The following is a 24974-nucleotide window of genomic DNA, read 5'->3' as shown; positions in this document are numbered from 1 at the left end:
AATAATTGTGATATGTTTAAATTTGGGCCCTAAAAATATTTAGACTGTAACCTCATTTTGATGCTAATGATGATTAAAAAGGCTCTTTAAAATATTACAAAATCTAATATTTTCCAGGAGTTTTTCCCCTACGTATGTGGATTTTAAAATGTTTTGAAGAGGTCTGTTCTGTATGGGAAGGTCAATACTTTTAGCTGTAGTTGTATTATATCATTAATTCAGTATAACATTGTTTTGTTTACTGTTTTTAGTCAGGTACGCCATTCCTCTGCAATGCCTTCATGTGAAGAAGACGAGGATGTTGCAACAGAAAGAAAACGTGTTATGAGAACATCAGGACGAAATGATATCTTACGTCTAGAAAATCTAACTAAGGTAATTACTTTAAAGATATTTCTAAACATATGCTCATCTTTTGAAATTACTTAATAATGCATCCGACTTAAGATAAGGGAAACAAATAAAGAATTCATACATCCTAGTTGTAACTAACATGAAAAAAGAGCTCAGAAAATGTCCATTCCAGCTAATGAATCCTGCATCTTAGGTGAGACGCACATGAAATAAGAGTAGACAAATTATGCTTTCAACAATGACTGAATTGAGAAAAAGAATATAGAAATTATGTATCTTAACAAAAGCAAAAAAGATAAAAGGATTTCAAATCATGCACTCAAGCTTAAGCTAACTTGGACAAAAGAGTAAAGGTTTCAAAAGCCATGTGATTATATAAATGTTTATTTAATGTACTTTTATCAGGTTTACAAGACAAGAAAGTTGGGACACCATTTAGCTGTTGACAGACTGTGCCTTGGGGTACCTGCAGGGGAGGTAGGAATACCCTTTTTCAAAGTAAAGAGTCTGAAAAACTAGAAATTTATTTGATATGGCCTAAAGGAAATTATTTAAAGCCCCTTTTAAAGAGAAATGTTGTTTAAATTACTGATAATGAAAACTTTTAATGATATATCTTGATGAATTCAAACCTCTTTATATCCCTTATGAAGAGTAACTATATATCTTGTATTTCCATAAGTGAAATATTTGCTAAAGTTATTATTAACTTATTTTAGTGTTTTGGTCTCCTTGGTGTAAATGGAGCTGGAAAAACAACAACCTTTAAAATGTTGACTGGAGACATAACTCCTTCAAGTGGAACTGCTTATCTTGGCAGATTCAGGTAAATTCATATGTATGGCATACAGTCAAACATGCCTTCACCATCACCTCAATTTGATTCTCAAATTCAGTCAATTAAAATAGTTTTTGGAGTTAAGTATACTCGATTTACATTTTTGTTTCAGTACATGTAATTAACATTGGAGTTCAATAATATAAATTACAAATGTTTTCCAGTACATTTAGATAACAAAGATGTTCAGTATATTTTGATAATAATGGTGTAGAGTACATTTAGACTAAAAAAAAATGTATTTAGAGCATTTGAAAAAAATTAATGTTTTATACTTTTAGTCAAGAAAAATGTTCTATACATTTAGATTATAAAAGTATATGGTACATTTAAAAAACAAAGTTGTTTATTACTATAAAATAACATTTAATGCTGATAGTTATCTCTGCTTTTTAGAAATACGATTTTGGCCTCATTTGCATGGGTGATTGGTCAATGTTGAATTCTCAAGGTTTGATCTGTACCTTGGATACTACATTTTGTATAACCAATTTGTCAACTATATTTGATGTATTGGATGCTTATAAGATTTTCATATCTGTCTGGCAGGGTTTCTTTGGCCTTTGAACTCACTGTTCATTCATAATGTTTATTTATATTTATAAGTTTATGTAATACTTGTAGTAAAACCTTCACCCAAAAGACTTTTAAATGACATTTCAGTGTGTGCACTCCAATGAATGTATTATAATGATATTGATCTTATAAATTTCTCGATCTAGTATTTTAAGAGAATTACTGCAAGTACAGCAGAGCATTGGTTATTGTCCCCAGTTTGATGCACTGTTTGATGAATTAACAGGAAGAGAACATCTACGATTGTATGCCAGACTTAGGGGTATTCCTCCAACTGAGGAAAACAAGGTATGATTAAGGAAGAACACATCTTCGATTGTATGCCAGACTTAGGGGTATTCCTCCAACTGAGGAGAACAAGGTATGATTAAGGAAGAACACATCTTCGATTGTATGCCAGACTTAGGGGTATTCCTCCAACTGAGGAGAACAAGGTATGATTAAGGAAGAACACATCTTCGATTGTATGCCAGACTTAGGGGTATTCCTCTGACTGAGGAAAACAAGGTAAGATTAAGGAAGAACACATCTTCGATTGTATGCCAGACTTGGGGGTATTCCCCCAACTGAGGAAAACAAGGAAAGATTAAGGAAGAACACATCTTCGATTGTATGCCAGACTTGGGGGTATTCCTCCAACTGAGGAAAACAAGATAAGATTAAGGAAGAACACATCTTCGATTGTATGCCAGACTTGGGGGTATTCCCCCAACTGAGGAAAACAAGGAAAGATTAAGGAAGAGCACATCTTCGATTGTATGCCAGACTTAGGGGTATTCCCCCAACTGAGGAAAACAAGGTAAGATTAAGGAAGAACACATCTACGATTGTATGCCAGACTTGGGGGTATTCCTCCGACTGAGGAAAACAAGGTAAGATTAAGGAAGAGAACATCTACGATTGTATGTCAGACTTGGGGGTATTCCTCGGACTGAGGAGAACAAGGTAAGGTTAAGTAAGAGAACATCTACGATTTTATGCCAGACTTAGGGGTATTCCTCCGACTGAGGAAAACAAGGTAAGATTAAGGAAGAGAACATCTACGATTGTATGTCAGACTTGGGGGTATTCCTCCGACTGAGGAGAACAAGGTAAGGTTAAGTAAGAGAACATCTACGATTTTATGCCAGACTTAGGGGTATTCCTCCGACTGAGGAAAACAAGGTAAGATTAAGGAAGAGAACATCTATGATTGTATGTCAGACTTAGGGGTATTCCTCTGACTGAGGAAAACAAGGTAAGATTAAGGAAGAGAACATCTACGATTTTATGCCAGACTTAGGGGTATTCCTCCGACTGAGGAAAACAAGGTAAGATTAAGGAAGAGAACATCTATGATTGTATGTCAGACTTGGGGGTATTCCTCTGACTGAGGAAAACAAGGTAAGATTAAGGAAAAGAACATCTATGATTGTATGCCAGACTTGGGGGTATTCCTCCAATGGAGGAAAACAAGGTAAAATTAAGAAGTAGTAATTTGTGTTATATTTACATATTACATCAAACAAGACAGTTGGGGAAGGTACACTGTTAAACTTTTATGACATGTTTATGTTGATTGGAATGATAAGTTTGAGGAATTTTACAATTAATTCATTGTCCCCTGCTTCATCTGAAAAGATTGATATTGTAAAAATAGATGCATGTCTCTTTGTTTGCTTCCATTGTAATTGCTAGACCTGGGTGGTTTTTCCTGTGTTTTTATTTTTGGAGTGGGTTGTTTTATTGTGATGCCTCTTCTATGTGTTAGAATATAAGTTGATGTTTTTCAACCATTTGACAGTCAAGAATTTTGGAGTTGATTGAACTTTAACTCTTTAGGTTAATGTTGGGAAGAGACGTATGAATTGTCATTAAAAATCCTTTTTAATGTAGTATGTGTACCTGGTTATTTTTTATGCCACTTGATACTAAGAAAATAACTGTTCATCTTTTTATGGCAGGTTGTAGAATGGGCAGTAAGGAAACTATGTTTGACAAAAGATGCAGATAAGCCTTCTGGTACATACAGTGGTGGAAATAAACGTAAATTATCCACAGCAATAGCCCTGATTGGTCATCCACCAGTTATATTTATGGTTAGTTAATAAATTGTATGAAATGATAGTTTGTGTTCAGTTTGAAATGAAGGAACACACATGTTGGGGATAATGGTATAACATGAACATGGCCATTTAAAATAATCTTAAGGTTATGTAATGGTGACATCTTATACAACAGTTTCATCATACTTTACATTATTTAAAACTTTAATTAAACTTCTGATAAATAGCATTTAATTTTGAAGTCTTTAAGTTTACCTTTCAATATGTTACAGAATAAATTTTGAAGTTTAAATGATACGCACCCCTTAAGATACACACTTAGTTATCCAGACATTAATAGTTGCTATGATAATTACAGGATGAACCAACCACAGGAATGGATCCATACTCCAGAAGATTTTTGTGGGATTTGATATTAAGTCTGGTAAAAGATGGTAGATCAGTTGTGCTTACTTCTCACAGGCAAGTATAATACTAAAGTGTTTATGTAAATGGTGTTATCTTATTGCAACTAAAGTAGATGATGGAAGACACATGTATGATTAGTAAGCAGTGATGAAAATGCTCAGGGTGCTTCTTCAATACTTAATTGATGGGGGGGTGCCTCTATGGTTCTTTCATTCCACCCTTTTCATATGATTTAGATTTTAAAAAGGTATAATTTTTCATATATTGCGTACTAGGTAAAAATGTACCCTTTTCTATATCAAGTTGTTTGGGTTTCACATGGTACTTAATGGTCTGTAATGTAAAATTGGAATACCAAAGTGCTAAAAGAGAAAAATTGGTTGATAAATTTAGGTGGGAACACCAAGAAAGATGACTGACGAAGAAGTTATGAGAAATTTATTGACCTAGTCATATATTTCTGATAGTTTTCCCGACCTATTCACATATTTTCAAGCTTGAAAAGGTGACCTTTTCAACCGGCAAGTCCTACCACCTGTATATAGGAAGTGTGGGAAGTGCCAGTGACTGATATTTGATGTAATTATAATATTAATCAATTGTTATAAGTTTCGTCCTATTGTATTATAGTATGGAGGAGTGTGAAGCTCTTTGTTCACGTCTTGCCATAATGGTGAATGGGAACTTCCGATGTCTGGGTAGTATACAACATTTAAAGAACAGATTTGGTGATGGATATACATTCTCTATTCGTCTAAAGGGACCAAATTATGAAAGATCAAAACAGATGGTGGAAAATTATATTCGGAGAAATCTTGCTGAAGCTGTTCTTAAGGTATGTGTTTCAACATATACATTTTTCAAGGAAAAATTCATAAATAGTAAATTTCCCTGACGTTTTTCCTGCTAACTGCTGTAATATGTTATTTTAACATCAGCGTTGATAGTACCTGTAACCGCAAAATAGACAAATTTCAGTATTTGTCATTTGAACTGTTAAACAAAGTAAAAAAAAGGGGTCAAAATAGAAAAAGGAGAATAACAACTGAAAGTTCAGTGTCAGATCTCAAATTGTTGGAGGTAAATAAAAAGAATCTCCAAATGTATTCTCAAAATTGCAGTTATTGAAACGTCAAATGAAGAGGCAAATTCATATTTTTCATGAGAAAGGAGATTATCTATAATTGACTATAAAAACAGACTTAGTTATGAATAAAAAGTGATTTGAGATATGCATCAGTAAAACAGCAACCCTTCAAACAGTAAAACAAAAGGCAAGTACAGTTTTCAACAATAAAATATTGTCAAAAGGACTCAGAACCCTTATGTTAGCTGTCAATTTTTAGCTAACCTGGCACAAATGGCAATTTGAGTTATTAGGGTCACATGCTCCATGGTGTCATAAGTTAGGTTGTTCTTTGTCTATATAACATCAATCACTGTATTTGGTGAATGTATGGATTGTTACTTTTACATAATTATTTGACTTTGATTATAGGAGCACCACTTTAACATGTTACAATATGGTATTGGGATAGATCAAGTGACTGTGGGAGATATCTTTAGAAAGATGGAGGAAATAGAGAAAGACCTGGATATAGAAGATTATTCCGTTAGCCAGAATACGCTAGATAATGTAAGATTTTGCCTTCATTATTTACTCCATAATTGTTTTATGAGGAAATGTTTCTCTTGAAAGTAAAGATTAACAATCTGTAATAGTTTTGATTTTTTTTACTACAAGAAGAGTGTCATCAATTACTTGCAAATATCTTGTTCAGTTTATAATTTACATTTATTTTGTGCTCTAATCTGCAATAACAGGGAAAAGTATAGTTCTAATTATTTAAGTAGGTAAAGAACATTTTATGTATAATTCCATCTTAAACTGAGTGTTAAGTTACCTTTGTTGACATATGTTCTTTAATCTATGTGTTTTGCGTAGTTATACATGTTAATATGTGAATTGATACTATGACACTGCATTCTCTAAGACTCTTGTTGACTCAAGATACGCCTAATAAATTTCATCTTATCATTATGATCTGATGTTTCAGGTATTTATAAATTTTGTAAAACAACAAGTGGAACTTGTTGAGCAAAATGATTCTGTAAAGAAGATAAGAGGTCATAGATCAACTGGTAGAACTACCATAGAGGAGGAAGAGGAGGAGGATGACCCATTATTGGACATTGGCTCAAGTGAGGACGGATTAGGCAATGATGATGATGCTTGTTTTGTTTTTACTGAAACAGGGGTAAGTGTACTCTAATAAGGACCTCATTCGCTCAATTTATATCTTTCCTGAAACTTTCTTTTGGAAAATAGTATGTGAGCATATGGTATGTACAGTCACACAGTATTGAACTATGAACCATCAGTGTCCTATAGTTGCTTCCATTCACAAGCTTTGATCTTTCACATTTCTAATCACATCACTTGGTTAACTTTCATTTTATGTATAAGTTAACTGGTTAAAGAAGAATATATTATATATCTAGCTTATTTTGCAAACAAAATCAGGAATAAAATATTGTATGATACCATTTTCATCTCTTAATTCCAACTTTAGAATAAGCACAGACATACTGTTTTAAACAAAGGGTTGAACCTATAATGAATATTATGCTTTAAAAACCCAGAGGGTGACAACATGAAACAACTCCAAAAAAAGAAACCAAATAGCCTGATTGTCTTGTTAATGCTTTTTAATAACCCTTTCCTCCATAATTACACCTTTTGAGGCCACCCCCTTAACTCCATAATGACGCCTTTCGACGCCTGTGTAGTGCCTCAGTTGAAAGGTATTGCCTATGAAAAAACTTTATCAGACTTTAAAAAAATTGTATCTAATATAAAAAGGATATTCATGAGAATATCTGACTGGAATTTCATTGATGAAATATTTGTTTTAGCAATGCATTAATACTTTAGACCTGATGATTTTTTTTATTGAAAAAATCCTATGCAAATCAAGTATGTAAAAAAAATATTTCCTTGGAGGAAAGGGATAAAGGAAGACTATAATCACGCACAGACATTCACAAAATGTTTAATTTCCTTGCTATCTTCTTACTTTGCAGACAAGGTTAACTTTGATGGACATTGATTGAGGAGGAATCAGATCCTATCTCTTAGTTAACATGACATAGTTTGATACAGACACTATGGATTAATGAAATTTGATGGATTATAGGCATTTTTAGACATATATTGTAAAACATGAATTTAAATCAATTTGTCTGTTAACATTTTCATTCAATATACTATTTTCATGTTGTGTGTACCAACAATTAACATGTGGTGAAAGTGAAAATTTTAGTTTATATTATTAAAAATAGTGGAACATCTCATTAATTGAATATGTCTAATTAATTTTACATGAGTTTTCACAAATATCCTTTTTAAAAACTGGATAGTTTTAATTAAAACAATGAAAATTTCACAGAAAATAACTACAGGTATAATACCATGAATGTCATTCTTTTGAGCCATAAACATGATAATTATTCACCTAACTGTTTTCTATGCCATATCATTCATTTTTGTATTGTGTTTTACAAAATCATTGAATTTACATATTTTTTTTTATCTAGATAGTGTAATTTTTTCATTATAATCTAGAGATAGAACATGGCATATTATTTATTGCACAACAACATGACAAATCAATTTATATTATGTGGAGGTTCATACACACTTTTAGTCTCTCTGGAGTCAATCACATAGAGCAATTCATGTCGGGCATTAATAGTGATTTATCCTAGCAATATATATATGTATGTAAATGCTTTATACCAATATGGCACCGTCACAAGGTATCTCTTGCCAAACATGACGTGTTAGAACTTGTCTGTAATATTTCTTGAAGCATTTTTTTCATATAATTATATATTTTTTGTTATATTCAATGCTTCTGTTTAACTGATTTTTTTTAAATGATCTTAGTGAAAAATGTAGCCATTAAGAAGGGAAAAAAATGAAAGAAGAAACTGAATCATTTATCTGTTGTAATGTTATATTTGATGTTTGTCTGTGATATCTTATTTTTTTATGTATTCTGTGATTTTCTTTCTTTCTTCTTATACTGATCTCATATTATTATATATTAAGGACATTTTAAATGTATTTTTAAGCAATTTCTAGAATAGTTGAAATATTATTTTAAAAAAGCACCCAATGAAACCTGTTGCTATAACATTATAACCAGTATATTACTCAGACATTCCCTCAGGGATTGCATCCTTAAAAGTTAGAAAAAGGATTTACAAATATTTAGTTAAGTCAGGTACATGTATCTATATTAGAACAGAAAAAGAGATGTAATTTAGTCTGAAACAGTTTCTTTGGGGTTTTTCAAAAAAAAAACTTCCTTAAAGAAATTGCAATCTTACACATTAAAAGTTTCAACTCACTTTACTACCAAAGAGGGTCTTGTTGGATTTATAACACCTAGTATTTGATCATTGTTTATTTATTTGATGGTGAAGTGTAAAACATTCTATTTGTTACGTTATTGTTAACATTCTGTCTCAATTTATTTATGGTTGATTTGTTAATTATTATACTTTATACTGCTGTGCTATTTTGGGCAGTTAAAATGTCTGGAACATATAAACATAAGTTTTCTCTGTGAAGATAACTTTAAAATTCATTCAAAATGCTTTAACAAAGGTGAACTGTACTTTCCATAATGACTATTTCTTAAAAAAAAAACATTTTTGAAATATCTATCAAACCTTACAGCTGACTTTACATTTCAAATTATTGACAGTCACATTCTGTAGGTTAACTTAAAGCAACACAGATTCACTTTCATTTTGCTCATTGAAGTTAACATTAGAATTTGAAACCTATTTATAGAGTGAAGTTATATATACTACATTATATGATATGATAATGTTTTTTGTAATTTGAAATAAACTTATAAGATAAATAAAGGTCAAAATTTTTGTATTGTTTGCATTGTGAAATGTTACTCAGTATTATTTTAAGAGGTTGTAATTTGTGTTGTTAGTTTAGTGGGTTTTTTTTATCATTCCACCACTGTGATGGAATAAATCATGAACATTTTGTCACTTAACATTGTAAATCATTTTAATGTTTCAAAAATTGAGTGCTTTTGAGTCATATAAATCAGTATAAATTAGAAAATTAATGCACTTTCATTTAGTGATTTGCTTATGGTTCATACCTGCTTGAAATATTATGTACTTTCTTCAAAGTCTAAAAGAATGGGACACAAAATAGCTATTAATGTCACTTTCGATAAATACTTATGTTTTGTTAAATAATAGAATAATACGTGGAATAACATAGCTGTTTAAGCCATGCCTAATCAGTCAAAATGTATAGCATTAATATATTGTTTTTGTCGTACATTACAGTTTTGTTGATAAATCTGTCTTTCAATTGAAATATTTTTACATTATACTTTTATTGATAGATGTGTGCTATGTGGTATATATATATTTCTAATAAATATACCTAATGAAGTAATGCTCTGTGTTAAGTACTTTATGTTACCATGCCAACCAAGCACTCATAGCATATCTTCTTATATCTATATCCTACATTTTAACATTTCTATCAATATTTTATCCACTGCTATCTCTTGGTGCTCCACCCCTATTTGAAATACAGAAGCTTGCCGAAATGAATGTCAATTTGCACAAAACTTTGAATTTTTCGAAAAACTAAGGATTTTCTTATCCCAGACATAGATTACCTTAGCTGTATTTGGCACAACTTTTTGGATTGTATCCTCAATGCTCTTCAACTTTGTACTAGTTTGACTTTATAAATATTTTGATATGAGCATCACTGATGAGTCTTGTGTAGACGAAACTCGCGTCTGGCGTACTAAATTATAATCCTGGTACCTTTGATAACTATTGCACAAGTTTAATGTATTTGTCTGATGCAATGTTTGATATACATGTGAATAGATTTGTTAAGTCCACAGTTGTCACATTGCAGACTTTTCTTCAATTAGATAAAAAAAAACATAATTGTTAAGTCTGCAGTTATCAAAATGTACACTCATCCAGGATAAGGTGACAAGTAATATAATAGCTATTTGGGAGAGATAATCTGTCTTGCATTATACGTAAGTCTACGGGACCTGGAGAGACTGAGTTGCTATGTGTAAGTCTACAGGTACTCAAGAGACTGAGTTGCTATATGTATGTCTACAGGTACTCAAGAGACTGAGTGGCTATACGTAAGTCTACGGGTACTCATGAGACTGAGTTGCTATACGTCAGTCTACGGGTACTCAAGAGACTGAGTTGCTATACGTCAGTCTACGGGTACTCAAGAGACTGAGTTGCTATACGTAAGTCTACGGGTACTTAAGAGACTTGAGTTGCTATACGTAAGTCTACGGGTACTCAAGAGACTGAGTTGCTATACGTAAGTCTACGGGTACTCAAGAGACTGAGTTGCTATACGTAAGTCTACGGGTACTCAAGAGACTGAGTGGCTGAGTTGCTATACGTAAGTCTACGGGTACTCAAAAGACTGAGTTGCTATACGTAAGTCTATAGGTACTCAAGAGACTGAGTGGCTGAGTTGCTATACGTAAGTCTATGGGTACTCAAGAGACTGAGTTGCTATACGTAAGTCTAGGGGTACTCAAGAGACTGTGTTGCTATACGTAAGTCTACGGGTACTCAAGAGACTGAGTTGCTATACGTAAGTCTACGGGTACTCAAGAGACTGAGTTGCTATACGTAAGTCTATAGGTACTCAAGAGACTGAGTTGCTATACGTAAGTCTACGGGTACTCAAGAGACTGAGTGGCTGAGTTGCTATACGTAAGTCTATGGGTACTCAAGAGACTGAGTTGCTATACGTAAGTCTACGGGTACATAAGAGACTGAGTTTGCTATACGTAAGTCTACGGGTACTCAAGAGACTGAGTTGCTATACGTAAGTCTACGGGTACATAAGAGACTGAATGGCTATACGTAAGTCTACAGGTACTCAAGAGACTGAGTTGCTATACGTAAATCTACAGGTACTGAAGAGACTGAGTGGCTATACGTAAGTCTACGGGTACTCATGAGACTGAGTTGCTATACATAAGTCTACGGGTACTCAAGAGACTGAGTTGCTATACATAAGTCTACGGGTACTTAAGAGACTTGAGTTGCTATACGTAAGTCTACGGGTACTCAAGAGACTGAGTGGCTATACGTAAGTCTACGGAAACTCAAGAGACTGAGTTGCTATACGTAAGTCTACGGGTACTCAAGAGACTGAGTTGCTATACGTCAGTCTACAGGTACTCAAGAGACTGAGTGGCTGAGTTGCTTTACGTAAGTCTACGGGTACTTAAGAGACTTGAGTTGCTATACGTAAGTCTACGGGTACTCAAGAGACTGAGTGGCTATACGTAAGTCTATGTGTACTCAAGAGACTGAGTTGCTATACGTAAGTCTACGGGTACTCAAGAGACTGAGTGGCTGAGTTGCTATACGTAAGTCTACGGGTACTCAAAAGACTGAGTTGCTATACGTAAGTCTATGAGTACTCAAGAGACTGAGTGGCTGAGTTGCTATACGTAAGTCTATGGGTACTCAAGAGACTGAGTTGCTATACGTAAGTCTACGGGTACTCAAGAGACTGTGTTGCTATACGTAAGTCTACGGGTACTCAAGAGAAACAACGAAGAATGGTTTAATGGGAATATTTAGACACTGAGGATTCATTTATTTTCGTGGACACCAATTTTCATGGTTTGAGTAAAACTTGCATATTTGTGGATAATTAATTTCGTGGTTTTGACAAAGTCTACATACATTCCTTCAGAAAATTTGCAATTTGTTAAATATTTCTATTCATGGTTCCCCTGTACCCACGAAATCCACGAAAATCGGTATCCAACGATTATTAATGAATCCACAGTACATGGAACTATGAAAAGAAGATGAAAAATAATTGATTTCCTTTTTTTTTTAAATGTGAAAGCATTCCTTAATTAATACCATAATAGCAGTGAACAATTTCATTATGTGTACAATCTTTCTGTGGGACGTCAAGATACAGGGTATAAAATGTAGAAGTTAATCATACAAATTAGGATCTATCTTTTGTGAATTTTGAAGTCTGAAAATGATAAAAATTACTTAAACAATGCTTACAAATTAGATTCAGATGCACAACTTCTATATTGGTATAATCTTTCTATCAAATTTTAAGTATATTTGCTGAAAACTGTCTGAGGAGCTGATTACAAAAAGTAAATACATGTATACATTTTTCATCACCTGCTTGCATGCAATCTGCATATTCTGTCAAAATGGAAACCAGAGGGTGTAAAATGATTTTCAATTTCGTCAACATTTCAAGGGTTACAGTTAACTAACAAATGCTTTTGTTAGTTCTTATGACTTTCACCTTTTTGATTGTAGTAATTTGGTACTAATTTTTTTTCTACAAAAATACAGTGGTTACAATGTTGAACAGTCTGAACAGACATAGATATAAGAAGATATGATATGAGCGCCAATGAGACAATTCTCCATCCAGGTCACAATTTGTAACAGAAAACCCATATTAATAGGTCAAAGTACGGTCTTCAACACTGAGCTGTGTTCACTGAAGATAATGTTTTAAAAAATATTTTGAAAGGTCAAACAGCTGATTTTAAATGAAAGAAACTGCACTTTCAATTTAAGAAATGTTTAAACAACTACTCCAGTGACCCTCTTATAAATGTGAAAACAGGAAAGAAAAAGAAGCAAATCCAACTGCAACAAGGGCAATCAATGAACACTTTTGGCTCGTTGCATGTTATGCTTCAATCTAGCTTATGTCAACCGTTCTTGACCTCATTAATATTGAAAAAATATTGCTTTGAATAAAACTAGTTTTTTTCAATGATTTTTTTCCAGTTATGAGTAGTAGGACAACTATACTTGGTATACACAATAACTACAATGTATATATGTCCTTCACACAGAGTTCATGTAATCTCATATCATGGACCAGTGATCAACATGATTATTTCCCTATTAAGCAATTTTCGGATAAAGTTTGCATGAAATCCAACCAAATCCTATGGTACTGACTTGATATCTATAACTTCCACGGTTTATCACTACTTTTGACATGCACAAAATATAGTGCATTGATTATAACATGTGGCTTAGTTGACCCCTTCCTAGGCCAAGCTATTGTATTCTGTATTATTTTATTATCGTTTTATGTTTTGCATTCATTACATTCTGTACATCCTATCCATGAAATATCCAGAATTTTATCAATGAATAAAGGCAACAGTAGTATACCGCTGTTCAAACTCATAAATCCATGAACAAAAAACAAAAACGGGGTAACAAACTAAAACTGACGGAAACGCATAAATATAAGAGGAGAACAACGACACAACACTACAATGTAACTAGCACACACAGAAACGGACCAAGCATCAGACAAAATCCCACGAGAATAACAAATATAACATCAAAACCAAATACATGAATTTGGGATAGACAAGTACCGTGACACGTCTTATCTATAACATGAAATATATGATCAAATATTCATATTTTAAAATGATATTATAAGTAGGAACGAAAATAACGTTTCGCATGCAAGGTGCATAAATCTAATATCTGTTGTATTTTGTGTAAATAATTTCAATAATGTCATTGCTAAAGTAAGCTTTGGAATTAGAGTTATCTTCCTTTGTCCATAATTGGTGTTGAATCAACTGCAACCAATGCCTCATACAATGCAATGTTATATTTTACTTCCCACTGATAAATGAAACCAATGTTTATCCTTCAGTGCTTTCAAGCACGTTGATTTCAGATATACTATGCAGTAGGTCTACATTAGATGGTGTATGTAAGAACTGAAAATGAACAAATCGACAATCTGACATTGACCTCATTTTTCTTAAAAACACAGCAATGGAAAATTGTAGTGGTTATCCTTGATAGACAATTTTTCACAATTTTCTCATCTGGTTTGTTTCCTTTAAAAAAAAAATCTCCTTTGAAACTGCTAAATCAATTTCAGCAAAACTTGCGCTGAATGATCTTCTGGGTATCTTGTATACATTTTGTATTTTATTTCCTGTACGTCAAGAAACATATAGCCACTCTGGCTAAAATGGAACACCTGGGGGATGCATTATTTGCTTTGAAGAAAATATGTCAGATTTAAAGAACAGTTTAATGACATTTTTAAGCCACTCATTAATATATAACGAAAAGCAAATAAATCATTGACGATAATTTAAAGCAAAAAGTGACAGGTGAGCAATTCAGGCTCTTGAGAGGCTCTTACTACTATATTTATCAGAAACAATTGTATCTCCGCCATTTTCAGATTCATGTGTGTTTCCGAATTTTCTTTTTAAATATATATAAATAATACAATACAATTATATGTCTGGTTTTAACCTTATGAGTTCTTATCATGCAATTAAAACTGAGGAATATTACAGAATACCAAAATGCATGGCTTCGGGATTCAAAGGATGCAATTAAATTGGCAGTTGAACTTGACACATACAACAACAGGAAGACCTCCGATGATGACAGTCATATTGAGAGATTTGAAAACTCACACTTCTTCTAATTTAAGGCGACGGTAATTTATCAATGTTCAAATCTCCTAAATCGATTAGGACGAGATAGATCAAGATAAAATCTGAGTCATTCTCATCAAATCTCCTAAATCGATTAGGACGAGATAGATCAAGATAAAATCTGAGTCATTCTCATCAAATCTCCTAAATCGATTAGGACGAGATAGATCAAGATAAAATCTGAGTCATTCTCATCAAATCTCCTAAATCGATTAGGACGAGATAGATCAAGATAAAATCTGAGTCATTCTCATCAAATCTCCTAAATCGATTAGGACGAGACAGATCAAGATAAAATCTGAGTCATTCTCATCAAATCTCCTAAATCGATTAGGACGAGATAGATCAAGATAAAATCTGAGTCATTCTCATCAAATCTCCTAAATCGATTAGGACGAGATAGATCAAGATAAAATCTGAGTCATTCTCATCAAATCTCCTAAATCGATTAGGACGAGATAGATCAAGATAAAATCTGAGTCATTCTCATCAAATCTCCTAAATCGATTAGGACGAGATAGATCAAGATAAAATCTGAGTAATTCTCATCAAATCTCCTAAATCGATTAGGACGAGATAGATCAAGATAAAATCTGAGTCATTCTCATCAAATCTCCTAAATCGATTAGGACGAGATAGATCAAGATAAAATCTGAGTCATTCTCATCAAATCTCCTAAATCGATTAGGACGAGATAGATCAAGATAAAATCTGAGTCATTCTCATCAAATCTCCTAAATCGATTAGGACGAGATAGATCAAGATAAAATCTGAGTCATTCTCATCAAATCTCCTAAATCGATTAGGACGAGATAGATCAAGATAAAATCTGAGTCATTCTCATCAAATCTCCTAAATCGATTAGGACGAGACAGATCAAGATAAAATCTGAGTCATTCTCATCAAATCTCCTAAATCGATTAGGACGAGATAGATCAAGATAAAATCTGAGTCATTCTCATCAAATCTCCTAAATCGATTAGGACGAGATAGATCAAGATAAAATCTGAGTCATTCTCATCAAATCTCCTAAATCGATTAGGACGAGATAGATCAAGATAAAATCTGAGTAATTCTCATCAAATCTCCTAAATCGATTAGGACGAGATAGATCAAGATAAAATCTGAGTAATTCTCATCAAATCTCCTAAATCGATTAGGACGAGATAGATCAAGATAAAATCTGAGTCATTCTCATCAAATCTCCTAAATCGATTAGGACGAGATAGATCAAGATAAAATCTGAGTCATTCTCATCAAATCTCCTAAATCGATTAGGACGAGATAGATCAAGATAAAATCTGAGTCATTCTCATCAAATCTCCTAAATCGATTAGGACGAGATAGATCAAGATAAAATCTGAGTCATTCTCATCAAATCTCCTAAATCGATTAGGACGAGATAGATCAAGATAAAATCTGAGTCATTCTCATCAAATCTCCTAAATCGATTAGGACGAGATAGATCAAGATAAAATCTGAGTCATTCTCATCAAATCTCCTAAATCGATAGGACGAGATAGATCAAGATAAAATCTGAGTAATTCTCATCAAATCTCCTAAATCGATTAGGACGAGATAGATCAAGATAAAATCTGAGTCATTCTCATCAAATCTCCTAAATCGATTAGGACGAGATAGATCAAGATAAAATCTGAGTCATTCTCATCAAATCTCCTAAATCGATTAGGACGAGATAGATCAAGATAAAATCTGAGTCATTCTCATCAAATCTCCTAAATCGATAGGACGAGACAGATCAAGATAAAATCTGAGTCATTCTCATCAAATCTCCTAAATCGATTAGGACGAGATAGATCAAGATAAAATCTGAGTCATTCTCATCAAATCTCCTAAATCGATAGGACGAGATAGATCAAGATAAAATCTGAGTCATTCTCATCAAATCTCCTAAATCGATTAGGACGAGATAGATCAAGATAAAATCTGAGTCATTCTCATCAAATCTCCTAAATCGATTAGGACGAGATAGATCAAGATAAAATCTCAGTCATTCTCATCAAATCTCCTAAATCGATTAGGACGAGATAGATCAAGATAAAATCTGAGTCATTCTCATCAAATCTCCTAAATCGATTAGGACGAGATAGATCAAGATAAAATCTCAGTCATTCTCATCAAATCTCCTAAATCGATTAGGACGAGATAGATCAAGATAAAATCTGAGTCATTCTCATCAAATCTCCTAAATCGATTAGGACGAGACAGATCAAGATAAAATCTGAGTCATTCTCATCAAATCTCCTAAATCGATTAGGACGAGATAGATCAAGATAAAATCTGAGTCATTCTCATCAAATCTCCTAAATCGATTAGGACGAGATAGATCAAGATAAAATCTGAGTCATTCTCATCAAATCTCCTAAATCGATTAGGACGAGATAGATCAAGATAAAATCTGAGTCATTCTCATCAAATCTCCTAAATCGATTAGGACGAGATAGATCAAGATAAAATCTGAGTCATTCTCATCAAATCTCCTAAATCGATTAGGACGAGATAGATCAAGATAAAATCTGAGTCATTCTCATCAAATCTCCTAAATCGATTAGGACGAGATAGATCAAGATAAAATCTGAGTCATTCTCATCAAATCTCCTAAATCGATTAGGACGAGATAGATCAAGATAAAATCTGAGTCATTCTCATCAAATCTCCTAAATCGATTAGGACGAGATAGATCAAGATAAAATCTGAGTCATTCTCATCAAATCCAGGAGAAGTGTCCTTCATCTCCTGATATGTATGCATCACCCACACTCAACATTTAGTCAAAACGTCACCGAAATTAATTCAGACAATGTTAAAGATGCGGCAGCAACTGTGGGTTCTACCATATGGCATGAATTATATTAAGTAAGACAAAAACTGTTGGGTGAAATACCAATAACAGAAAAAGAAGTTGTTCGCTTTATTGGCTTTTGACCTTTCAGATATCACAAATAGTCAAAGAGACAGTTATAATTAAATATGAGATAGAAGTACAACACGCATAATAAGACATAAACTGAAAGATCCTGAAACAGAAAACTATGACTAGCATGTTCAAATAGCAGTGGTGACCGCAGTTTTAAAGCTGATATATGTGTAAATACTGACCTATTTGCATTATCAGCCAGTAAGTTGGTAGAAAGTAGTAACGATAGCTTTTTACAAATAAAACAAACACTAGTATATGATGGGACAAAACGACCAGATTTGGTTAGTAAAGGTCGTAAACAATTTGTCATCTAATTGCAAGCAGAGAAACAATAATCTTTCTCGCGGTTATTGCGAATCATATTCCAAATAACGAATAAAGAAATGTTCAAAAGTCATAAATCTATTTAGATAACCAAACTAAACCCGGAGGGAAACAACAACTATAAGAAGAACTTTTGATTTTGTCATTTGATTAGGGACATTTTTATACGACCGCAAAAATTGAAAATTTTTGGTCGTATATTGGTATCACCATTGGCGGATCCAAGGGGGGGGGGTCCGGGGGTTGGAGACCCCTTTTTGGCCGATCAATGCATTTGAATGGGGACATATAGTTGGAACCCCCCCCCCTTTGTCCTGAGTTGGGATCCCCCTTTTTAAAATGACTGGATCCGCCCCTGTATCATGTTGGCGTCGTCATCGTCGTCGTCGTCCGAAGACATTTGGTTTTCGCACTCTTACTTTAGTAAAAGTAAATAGAAATATATGAAATTTAAACACAAGGTTCATGACCATAAAATGAAGGTTGGGATGGATTTTGAGTGTTTTGGTCCAAACAGTTTAGGAATTAAGGGCCAAAAACAGGTCCCAAATAAGCATTTGTCTTGGTTTTTGCACAATAACTTTAGTTTAAGTTAACAGAAATCTATGAAATTTTAACACAAGGTTTATGACTACTAAAGGAAGGTTTGGATTGATTTCAGGAGTTTTGGTCCCAATGAATTATGGGCCAAAAGGGTCCAAAATTAAACTTTGTTTGATTTCATCAAAAACATAATTTTTGGGGTTCTTTGATATGCCAAATCTAACCGTGTATTCAGATTCTTAATTTTTGGTCCTGTTTTCAATTTGGTCTACATTATGGTACAAATCGTGGTCCAAAATTAAACTTAGCTTGATTTTAACAAAAATTGAATTCTTGGGGTTCTTTGATATGCTGAATCTAAACATGTACTTAGATTTTTTATTATGGGCCCAGTTTTCAAGTTGGTCCAAACCGGGGTCCAAAATTATTATATTAAGTATTGTGCAATAGAAAGAAATTTTCAATTGCACAGTACTCCGCAATAGCAAGAAAGTTTCAATTGCACAGTACTGTACAATAGCAAGAAATTTTCAATTGCACAATATTGCGCAATAGCAAGAAATCTTCATTTGCACAGTATTGTGCAATAGCAAGAAATCTTTAATTGCACAGTATTGCGCAATAGCAAGAAATATCTAATTGCACAATTATGCGCAATAGCGAGAAATTTTCAATTGCACAGTTTTGCGCAATAGCAAGAAATATTCAATTGCACAGTATCGTCCCGTTTTCAAAGTGGTCTACATTAAGGTCCAAAGGGTAAAAAATTAAACTTTGTTTGATGTCAACAAAATTTGAATATATGGGGTTCCTCAATATGGTGAATCTAACCATGTATTTATATTTTTAATATTTGGGTCCGGTTATCAAATTGGTCCACATTGAGGTCTAAAGGGTCTGAAAATGAACATTATTTGATTTCATCAAAAATTGAATTCTTGGGGTTCTATGATATGCTGAATCTAACTATGTATTTAGATTTTGGATATTGGACCATACTAGGTAAATGTTCAATTTAAAATTTTTAAGTTTTTAAGTTTAAGTTCTTAGACCACATTCATTCTGTGTCATAAAACTATGTTGTGTCAACTATTTAGTCACAATCCAAATTCAGAGCTGTATCAAGCTTAATGTTGTGTCCACACTTGCCCCAACTGTTCAGGGTTCGACCTCTGCGGTCGTATAAAGCTGCGCCCTGTGGAGCATCTGGTTTGTAAGTAGTATGTCACACGTTAACCTAATTCTTACAGTATTTGTGTCTGAGAATCTAATTTGTTAAACTTGATATCAGTTGACTAATTCGTCCTGAAATAATCCAGGGAAATATGTCAAGACACTTATACATGTTACAATTATGTTGAAGCGAGAACTTCAATAGTGATCTTTATAATTGAAACACTATATTAAGTTTTAATTATAATAAACCAAAAGAAACGCCGAATAAATCTCTAACAGAAATTATGTTGTGTTGCTCACGTTAACCAGCGATAAATCTAATTCGGTAGGACAATTGGAACATATCCGTTGTCATTCATGGACAGCTCCAGTTGTTCTTGTGTTCTGGGAACAATATATTTAACGTTCCTGTTGTGCTCAAGTGCGTTTTTGTATAGATTTCAGTTAATCGAATGCATGCACAGTTAATGATAAGTATCCCTAATCTCAGTACATTCTACTCCAATCTTAATTGACATGGAATGTTAATTGTCCTACCGATGGTCAGTAGTTCTCTCCTGGCACTCCCCACTTCTTCGACTAATGAAAACTGAACGCCACGAAATAGACAACATTGTTGAAAGTGACGTTAAATAACAACCATCAATAAATCAATGTATGTATTCATTTGTTATTTAACATTAGATCTTGCATCTGAATATAGGTAGGTGTAAGCCTACAGATCAGCTGACAAGTATGTTTAAAATAAAATCCGGTCTGTACGAGTTAAAAGTAATGCCTTTCGGAGGAACGGTTGATGGATTTCAAATCAACATTTTTTTTCTCATTTATCTAAACATTTTATAAAATTGTATTTCCCTCGATTTGGGTTTTTGACCCGAATCTGCCGTTTTCGTTTAATCGATTTATGACTATTGAACAGCATTATACTACTGTTGCTTTTATATGAACATTCGAAGAAAAAACTCCACTTTATGCGGCTAGTTCAAATTAAGAAACAAAAAGAAAAAAATCAAAACGGAAAGTCCCTCATCAAAGGGCAAAATTAAAAGCTCAAACACATCAAACGAATGGAAGCAACTGTTGTGGTCTTGACATGGTACATGTTGAAAACAATGGATTAAAACTGGTTTGATAGCTAACTAAACCTTTTAGTTGTACCACAGTCGCGTAGAATTCCATTACATTGTCAACAATGTATGCACAAAACAGACATACTAGATAAAAATGTCACAAATTAGGGTATAGCAGTCAACATTGTGTTATAATCCTAATCACTATGGAAAAAACCCCAACCAAATATGTCAATAAAAAAGGCATATGTACACTCTGTAGACAAAGTACATAAGCAAAATTAGACACAAGAATACAAGAAATTACCATAGAACAATAACACAATCATGATGAGATATACATATATACCGAGTCACGTCAAAAGGATATTGCCACAGGAACTTTTTTTAAAAAGGGCAAAACGTTTTTTGACATAATCCTGGTTTATCATCATTCTGTTCAGACACTGTTTTAAAGCCTAATTTAATAGCAGTTGCAAGCTCTTAAATGACGAATGGTTTGGTGAATTGTACATCACATATACAGGGGAAGTTGGTATACTGCTGTTAAGGTGGGGAATTATAATTTGAGAATTAAAATCGTCTGGCGTGTCGTAGATTCTTGTACTGAGATCATCGCTTATGTTAAATTTGCTGTATATGTCTAAAAAGAATTCAAATGAATTTAAAAATGGTGTTTATTTTAAAAACAATTTTCGTTCATTTGGAATTTCCGTTCATACAAAAATGATATACTTTTCCGTCAAAAGAAAGAACCGAAAACGGTATGACAAGCCTGTGTACTAAAAGATGAGAGCAGAACAGTTTTGAACCAGTTTCACATCATTATAGCGCTATCAGCTCATGTTGAGGTTGGAAAACTAAAGCAGGACTTAAAAATGGATATTACTGACCTGTAAATGAGACAAATCATTAACTGTACTCAATGGTAAAAACGAATCCGAAGAAACGAGCTCATATGCTGAAATTGGCACATTCTACTTAATTTGTTTTGATCAGGGATGATAATTTGAAATGGAACTATTTTCAGTAGTTTTGTTAGCTCTGGCAAATCCATTGAACACAAACCACCATTCAAAATCGGACGGGATTGTTGGTAGATAAAGCAAAACATTACTTACAATGATATTTATGTGCATATGCTTTATAACATCAAAATAATTTGAATGAATTTTTTTTCTGTAAGTTGTCTATAAATCGTTTGTTCTGGTAAATAGTAAAAAATAATACAAATAACATTAAAACATTCAAATTGATTGACAGTTTTGTCTTGGGCCACATAATCTATTTATAAGTTGTGATTGGCTTTGAACAAGCTCTCTCTATCTTACTATCTGCGTGTACTCTTAGATTGGTACTTTTAAAACAATGTCTTGAGACTTCTATGTTGACATTGTTCGAATTACTAAGGATTTTCTTCCCAAGAAATTATTACCATCGCTCTGTTTGGTAAGCGTTCTCTTCTATAGGTCCTCCAAGCTCTTTAACTTTTATAATATTGACGCCAACGCGCGTCTCGAGTACAAATTATTATAAAGCTGGTATCTTTAATTTTTCATCATTCTTTATTTCAGTGGGTTTTTTGTTTTGTTTCGAGCCAATCTAATTTGTGTCAAGCCATTTATAAGTAATGTTAACAGTTTGTTCGTATATATGTAGGACTCGGAGGTGCGATGGGGACGCTGATGTTCGATGGTCACGCTGAAGTGCGATGGTCTACGCCGAAGTTCGGTGGTCCTTTCGCTGAAGTGCGATGGTTTTGCATTAAGTTTGGACAATGTGACGATTTCAAATACAACGTTATCAAATTAAATTGTTCCGTGTTAAAGACCTTATTTTACCTATGATGGTTTACTTGAACAAATTGTGACTTGGATGGAGAGTTGTCTCATTGGTACTCATACCACATCTTATATCTACATAGGCAGGAAAATAAGATTTTGTAGATGAAGATTTCATACGTACAAAGGAAAGGAAACAGAATGAAACGAACGATTCAAATCCCGAACAGTTTTGAGAATTAGAGGTGGGGGTAACAAAAATATGTCAAACTAAGTCGGAAAACAAACCATTGGGGAAAGGCAACTAAAGAGAGTGAGTCAGTATTTCTATTAAGATATCCAATTTGTTGACTTTGGGTCATTATTTCAAACTGATCCAGGGATTTAACACTGATGATGCTATGTGAAAGTGAATTCCACATACAACTGTGAATGAACAATTCTGTACTTGAATTAATCTGTTCTAGAGCTGAATGCATGGTAATTTTTCATCATTCTTTATTTCAGTGGGTTTTTTGTTTTGTTTCGAGCCAATCTAATTTGTGTCAAGCCATTTATGATACGTTTTTAGCAAATGGAAAATTACTAAATACTAAACTTGTTCAAAGGGTATCCACACGTCTCAATCTTCAAAATCGGTTATCTAAAAATACTACCATCGCTAACATTTTTAACAATAAAAATCGTGGTTACCCTTCTATCGATAAGTGTCATGCCAAAAAATGACTTACATGTCCCCGTCTTTCCACCAACAATACGGTAAGGTCCACGTTTAATGGTCGCACATTTTCTTTAAATTTTGAAACTGATATAACTTGAAAAACAAACAGTATTATTTATTTACTCACATGAAACAAACCGGGCTGTGGTATTCAGTACGTAGGAGAAACTGGACGATATTTATCTAAACGCACTCAAGAACATCTGTATCGTTTTAAAAGACCCAATAAATTCAAAAGTATCATTTACCAACACCTTAAGAAGCACAACCATCCTTTTAAATATTTAGCAGTTCAACCTTTAGAAGTTGTAAATAAGCAGCCTGGTGAATCGCATTCAAAGTTTGTACGATCACGGAAAATAATTGAATTATATTGGATTAAAAAATTACAGACAGTTTACCCTCTCGGTCTAAATGATAATATCATGGGAATTGGTAATATATCTAGAACCAATTCCGTTAACATTTTGGATATAGTTTCTAAAACTGTTCGTAAAAAACGTTCTCACGGTCGTAGAACAAATCGCAATCAAAGAAAATTTCGGGCCAATCATACCAATATTTCGGACCTAATTTCTATTTCAAAAAACAACGGCAGACATTATCTGTTAACAAAACTCTGTTCGTTACCGGTTAATAAGTTAAATAAAATTTTGGAGGATTGCAACACAATTTCATATAGCAGTCCTAAGTATGAAATTGTTCAAATTATTATGGCATATTGTTATTCTAAATTATTTCCCAAAATTGATCGCCCTGAAGATCATAAAAAACATTTTATTAAAATTAAGTATGTCAATAAAGGCTTTGATTTTGTAAATATTGCCGGTATATTTAACGACCATTCTGTTAAAGAATAAATTCCTGGATATTTTGACAATACTGAGCTACCTCTTATTTGTTATATTTACAAGAAATCTACCCGGAAATTTGTGTTTAATTATAGTCAATTGTGTAAAGATGTTAATATCAGTGAAAATACACCTACTTCATGTAATTGCAGTAATTCCGAATATATTTATGGACCCATTTCCCATGTTATAACAGGAGATCTTAACATCGTTCAAGACCGAGAGTTAAAATCATTCCTCAGTAAAGGACCTAAATATCGTCCCCCGTCAATTATTAATTGGAATGAGTGTCGTAATATCATCCACGACTCACTCCATACTTACTGTATGAAATGGATAAAACGGGAAAAAGCTGACAAAAAATCTTTGGACTCTTTTTTTAATTCAGTAATGAAGATAGTTGATATACGTATTCAACATTTTAAAGAACATTTTACTATAAACAATAACCACAATAAACCTATTTCTCGTATCAAACATAAACTAAAAGAACTAGCCAAGGAATTTGTTTTTGTCCCGGCAGATAAAGCTGCTAATAATATTATTATTGTTTGACGTAAATTTTACATTGAGGTTCTGAAAAAGGAAATCACCAATTCACCAACATTCCAACTGACTCCATTTTCAGAAAACGAAATCTGTAACAAACATAAACTTTTAGCCACCGCTTTACAAGCAGAGCCAAATACAATGAAAGTCCCAACTATGTATTGGCTTCCGAAGCTACACAAAACCC

At 33.3% G+C, this 24974-nt stretch overlaps 1 protein-coding gene across 2 annotated transcripts in view; it reads left to right on the top strand.

Annotated features, from left to right (window-relative positions):
* LOC139513097 (ATP-binding cassette sub-family A member 2-like) overlaps positions 1-9721 on the top strand; it is a 78920-nt gene extending 69199 nt beyond the window's left edge. For both annotated transcript variants that reach the window (XM_071301272.1, XM_071301273.1), the window contains exons 41-50: positions 252-375; positions 760-831; positions 1074-1180; positions 1915-2056; positions 3712-3846; positions 4172-4275; positions 4852-5056; positions 5720-5857; positions 6279-6479; positions 7306-9721. In XM_071301272.1, the coding sequence (XP_071157373.1) occupies positions 252-375; positions 760-831; positions 1074-1180; positions 1915-2056; positions 3712-3846; positions 4172-4275; positions 4852-5056; positions 5720-5857; positions 6279-6479; positions 7306-7335 (1258 nt within the window). In that variant the 3' untranslated portion in view covers positions 7336-9721. The remainder of the gene's footprint in view (positions 1-251; positions 376-759; positions 832-1073; positions 1181-1914; positions 2057-3711; positions 3847-4171; positions 4276-4851; positions 5057-5719; positions 5858-6278; positions 6480-7305) is intronic.
* The last annotated feature ends 15253 nt before the right edge of the window (positions 9722-24974 follow it).

Source organism: Mytilus edulis, chromosome 2, assembly GCF_963676685.1.
Source record: "Mytilus edulis chromosome 2, xbMytEdul2.2, whole genome shotgun sequence".
Taxonomy (NCBI): domain Eukaryota; kingdom Metazoa; phylum Mollusca; class Bivalvia; order Mytilida; family Mytilidae; genus Mytilus; species Mytilus edulis.
This window is presented reverse-complemented; position numbering and strand designations above follow the sequence as displayed.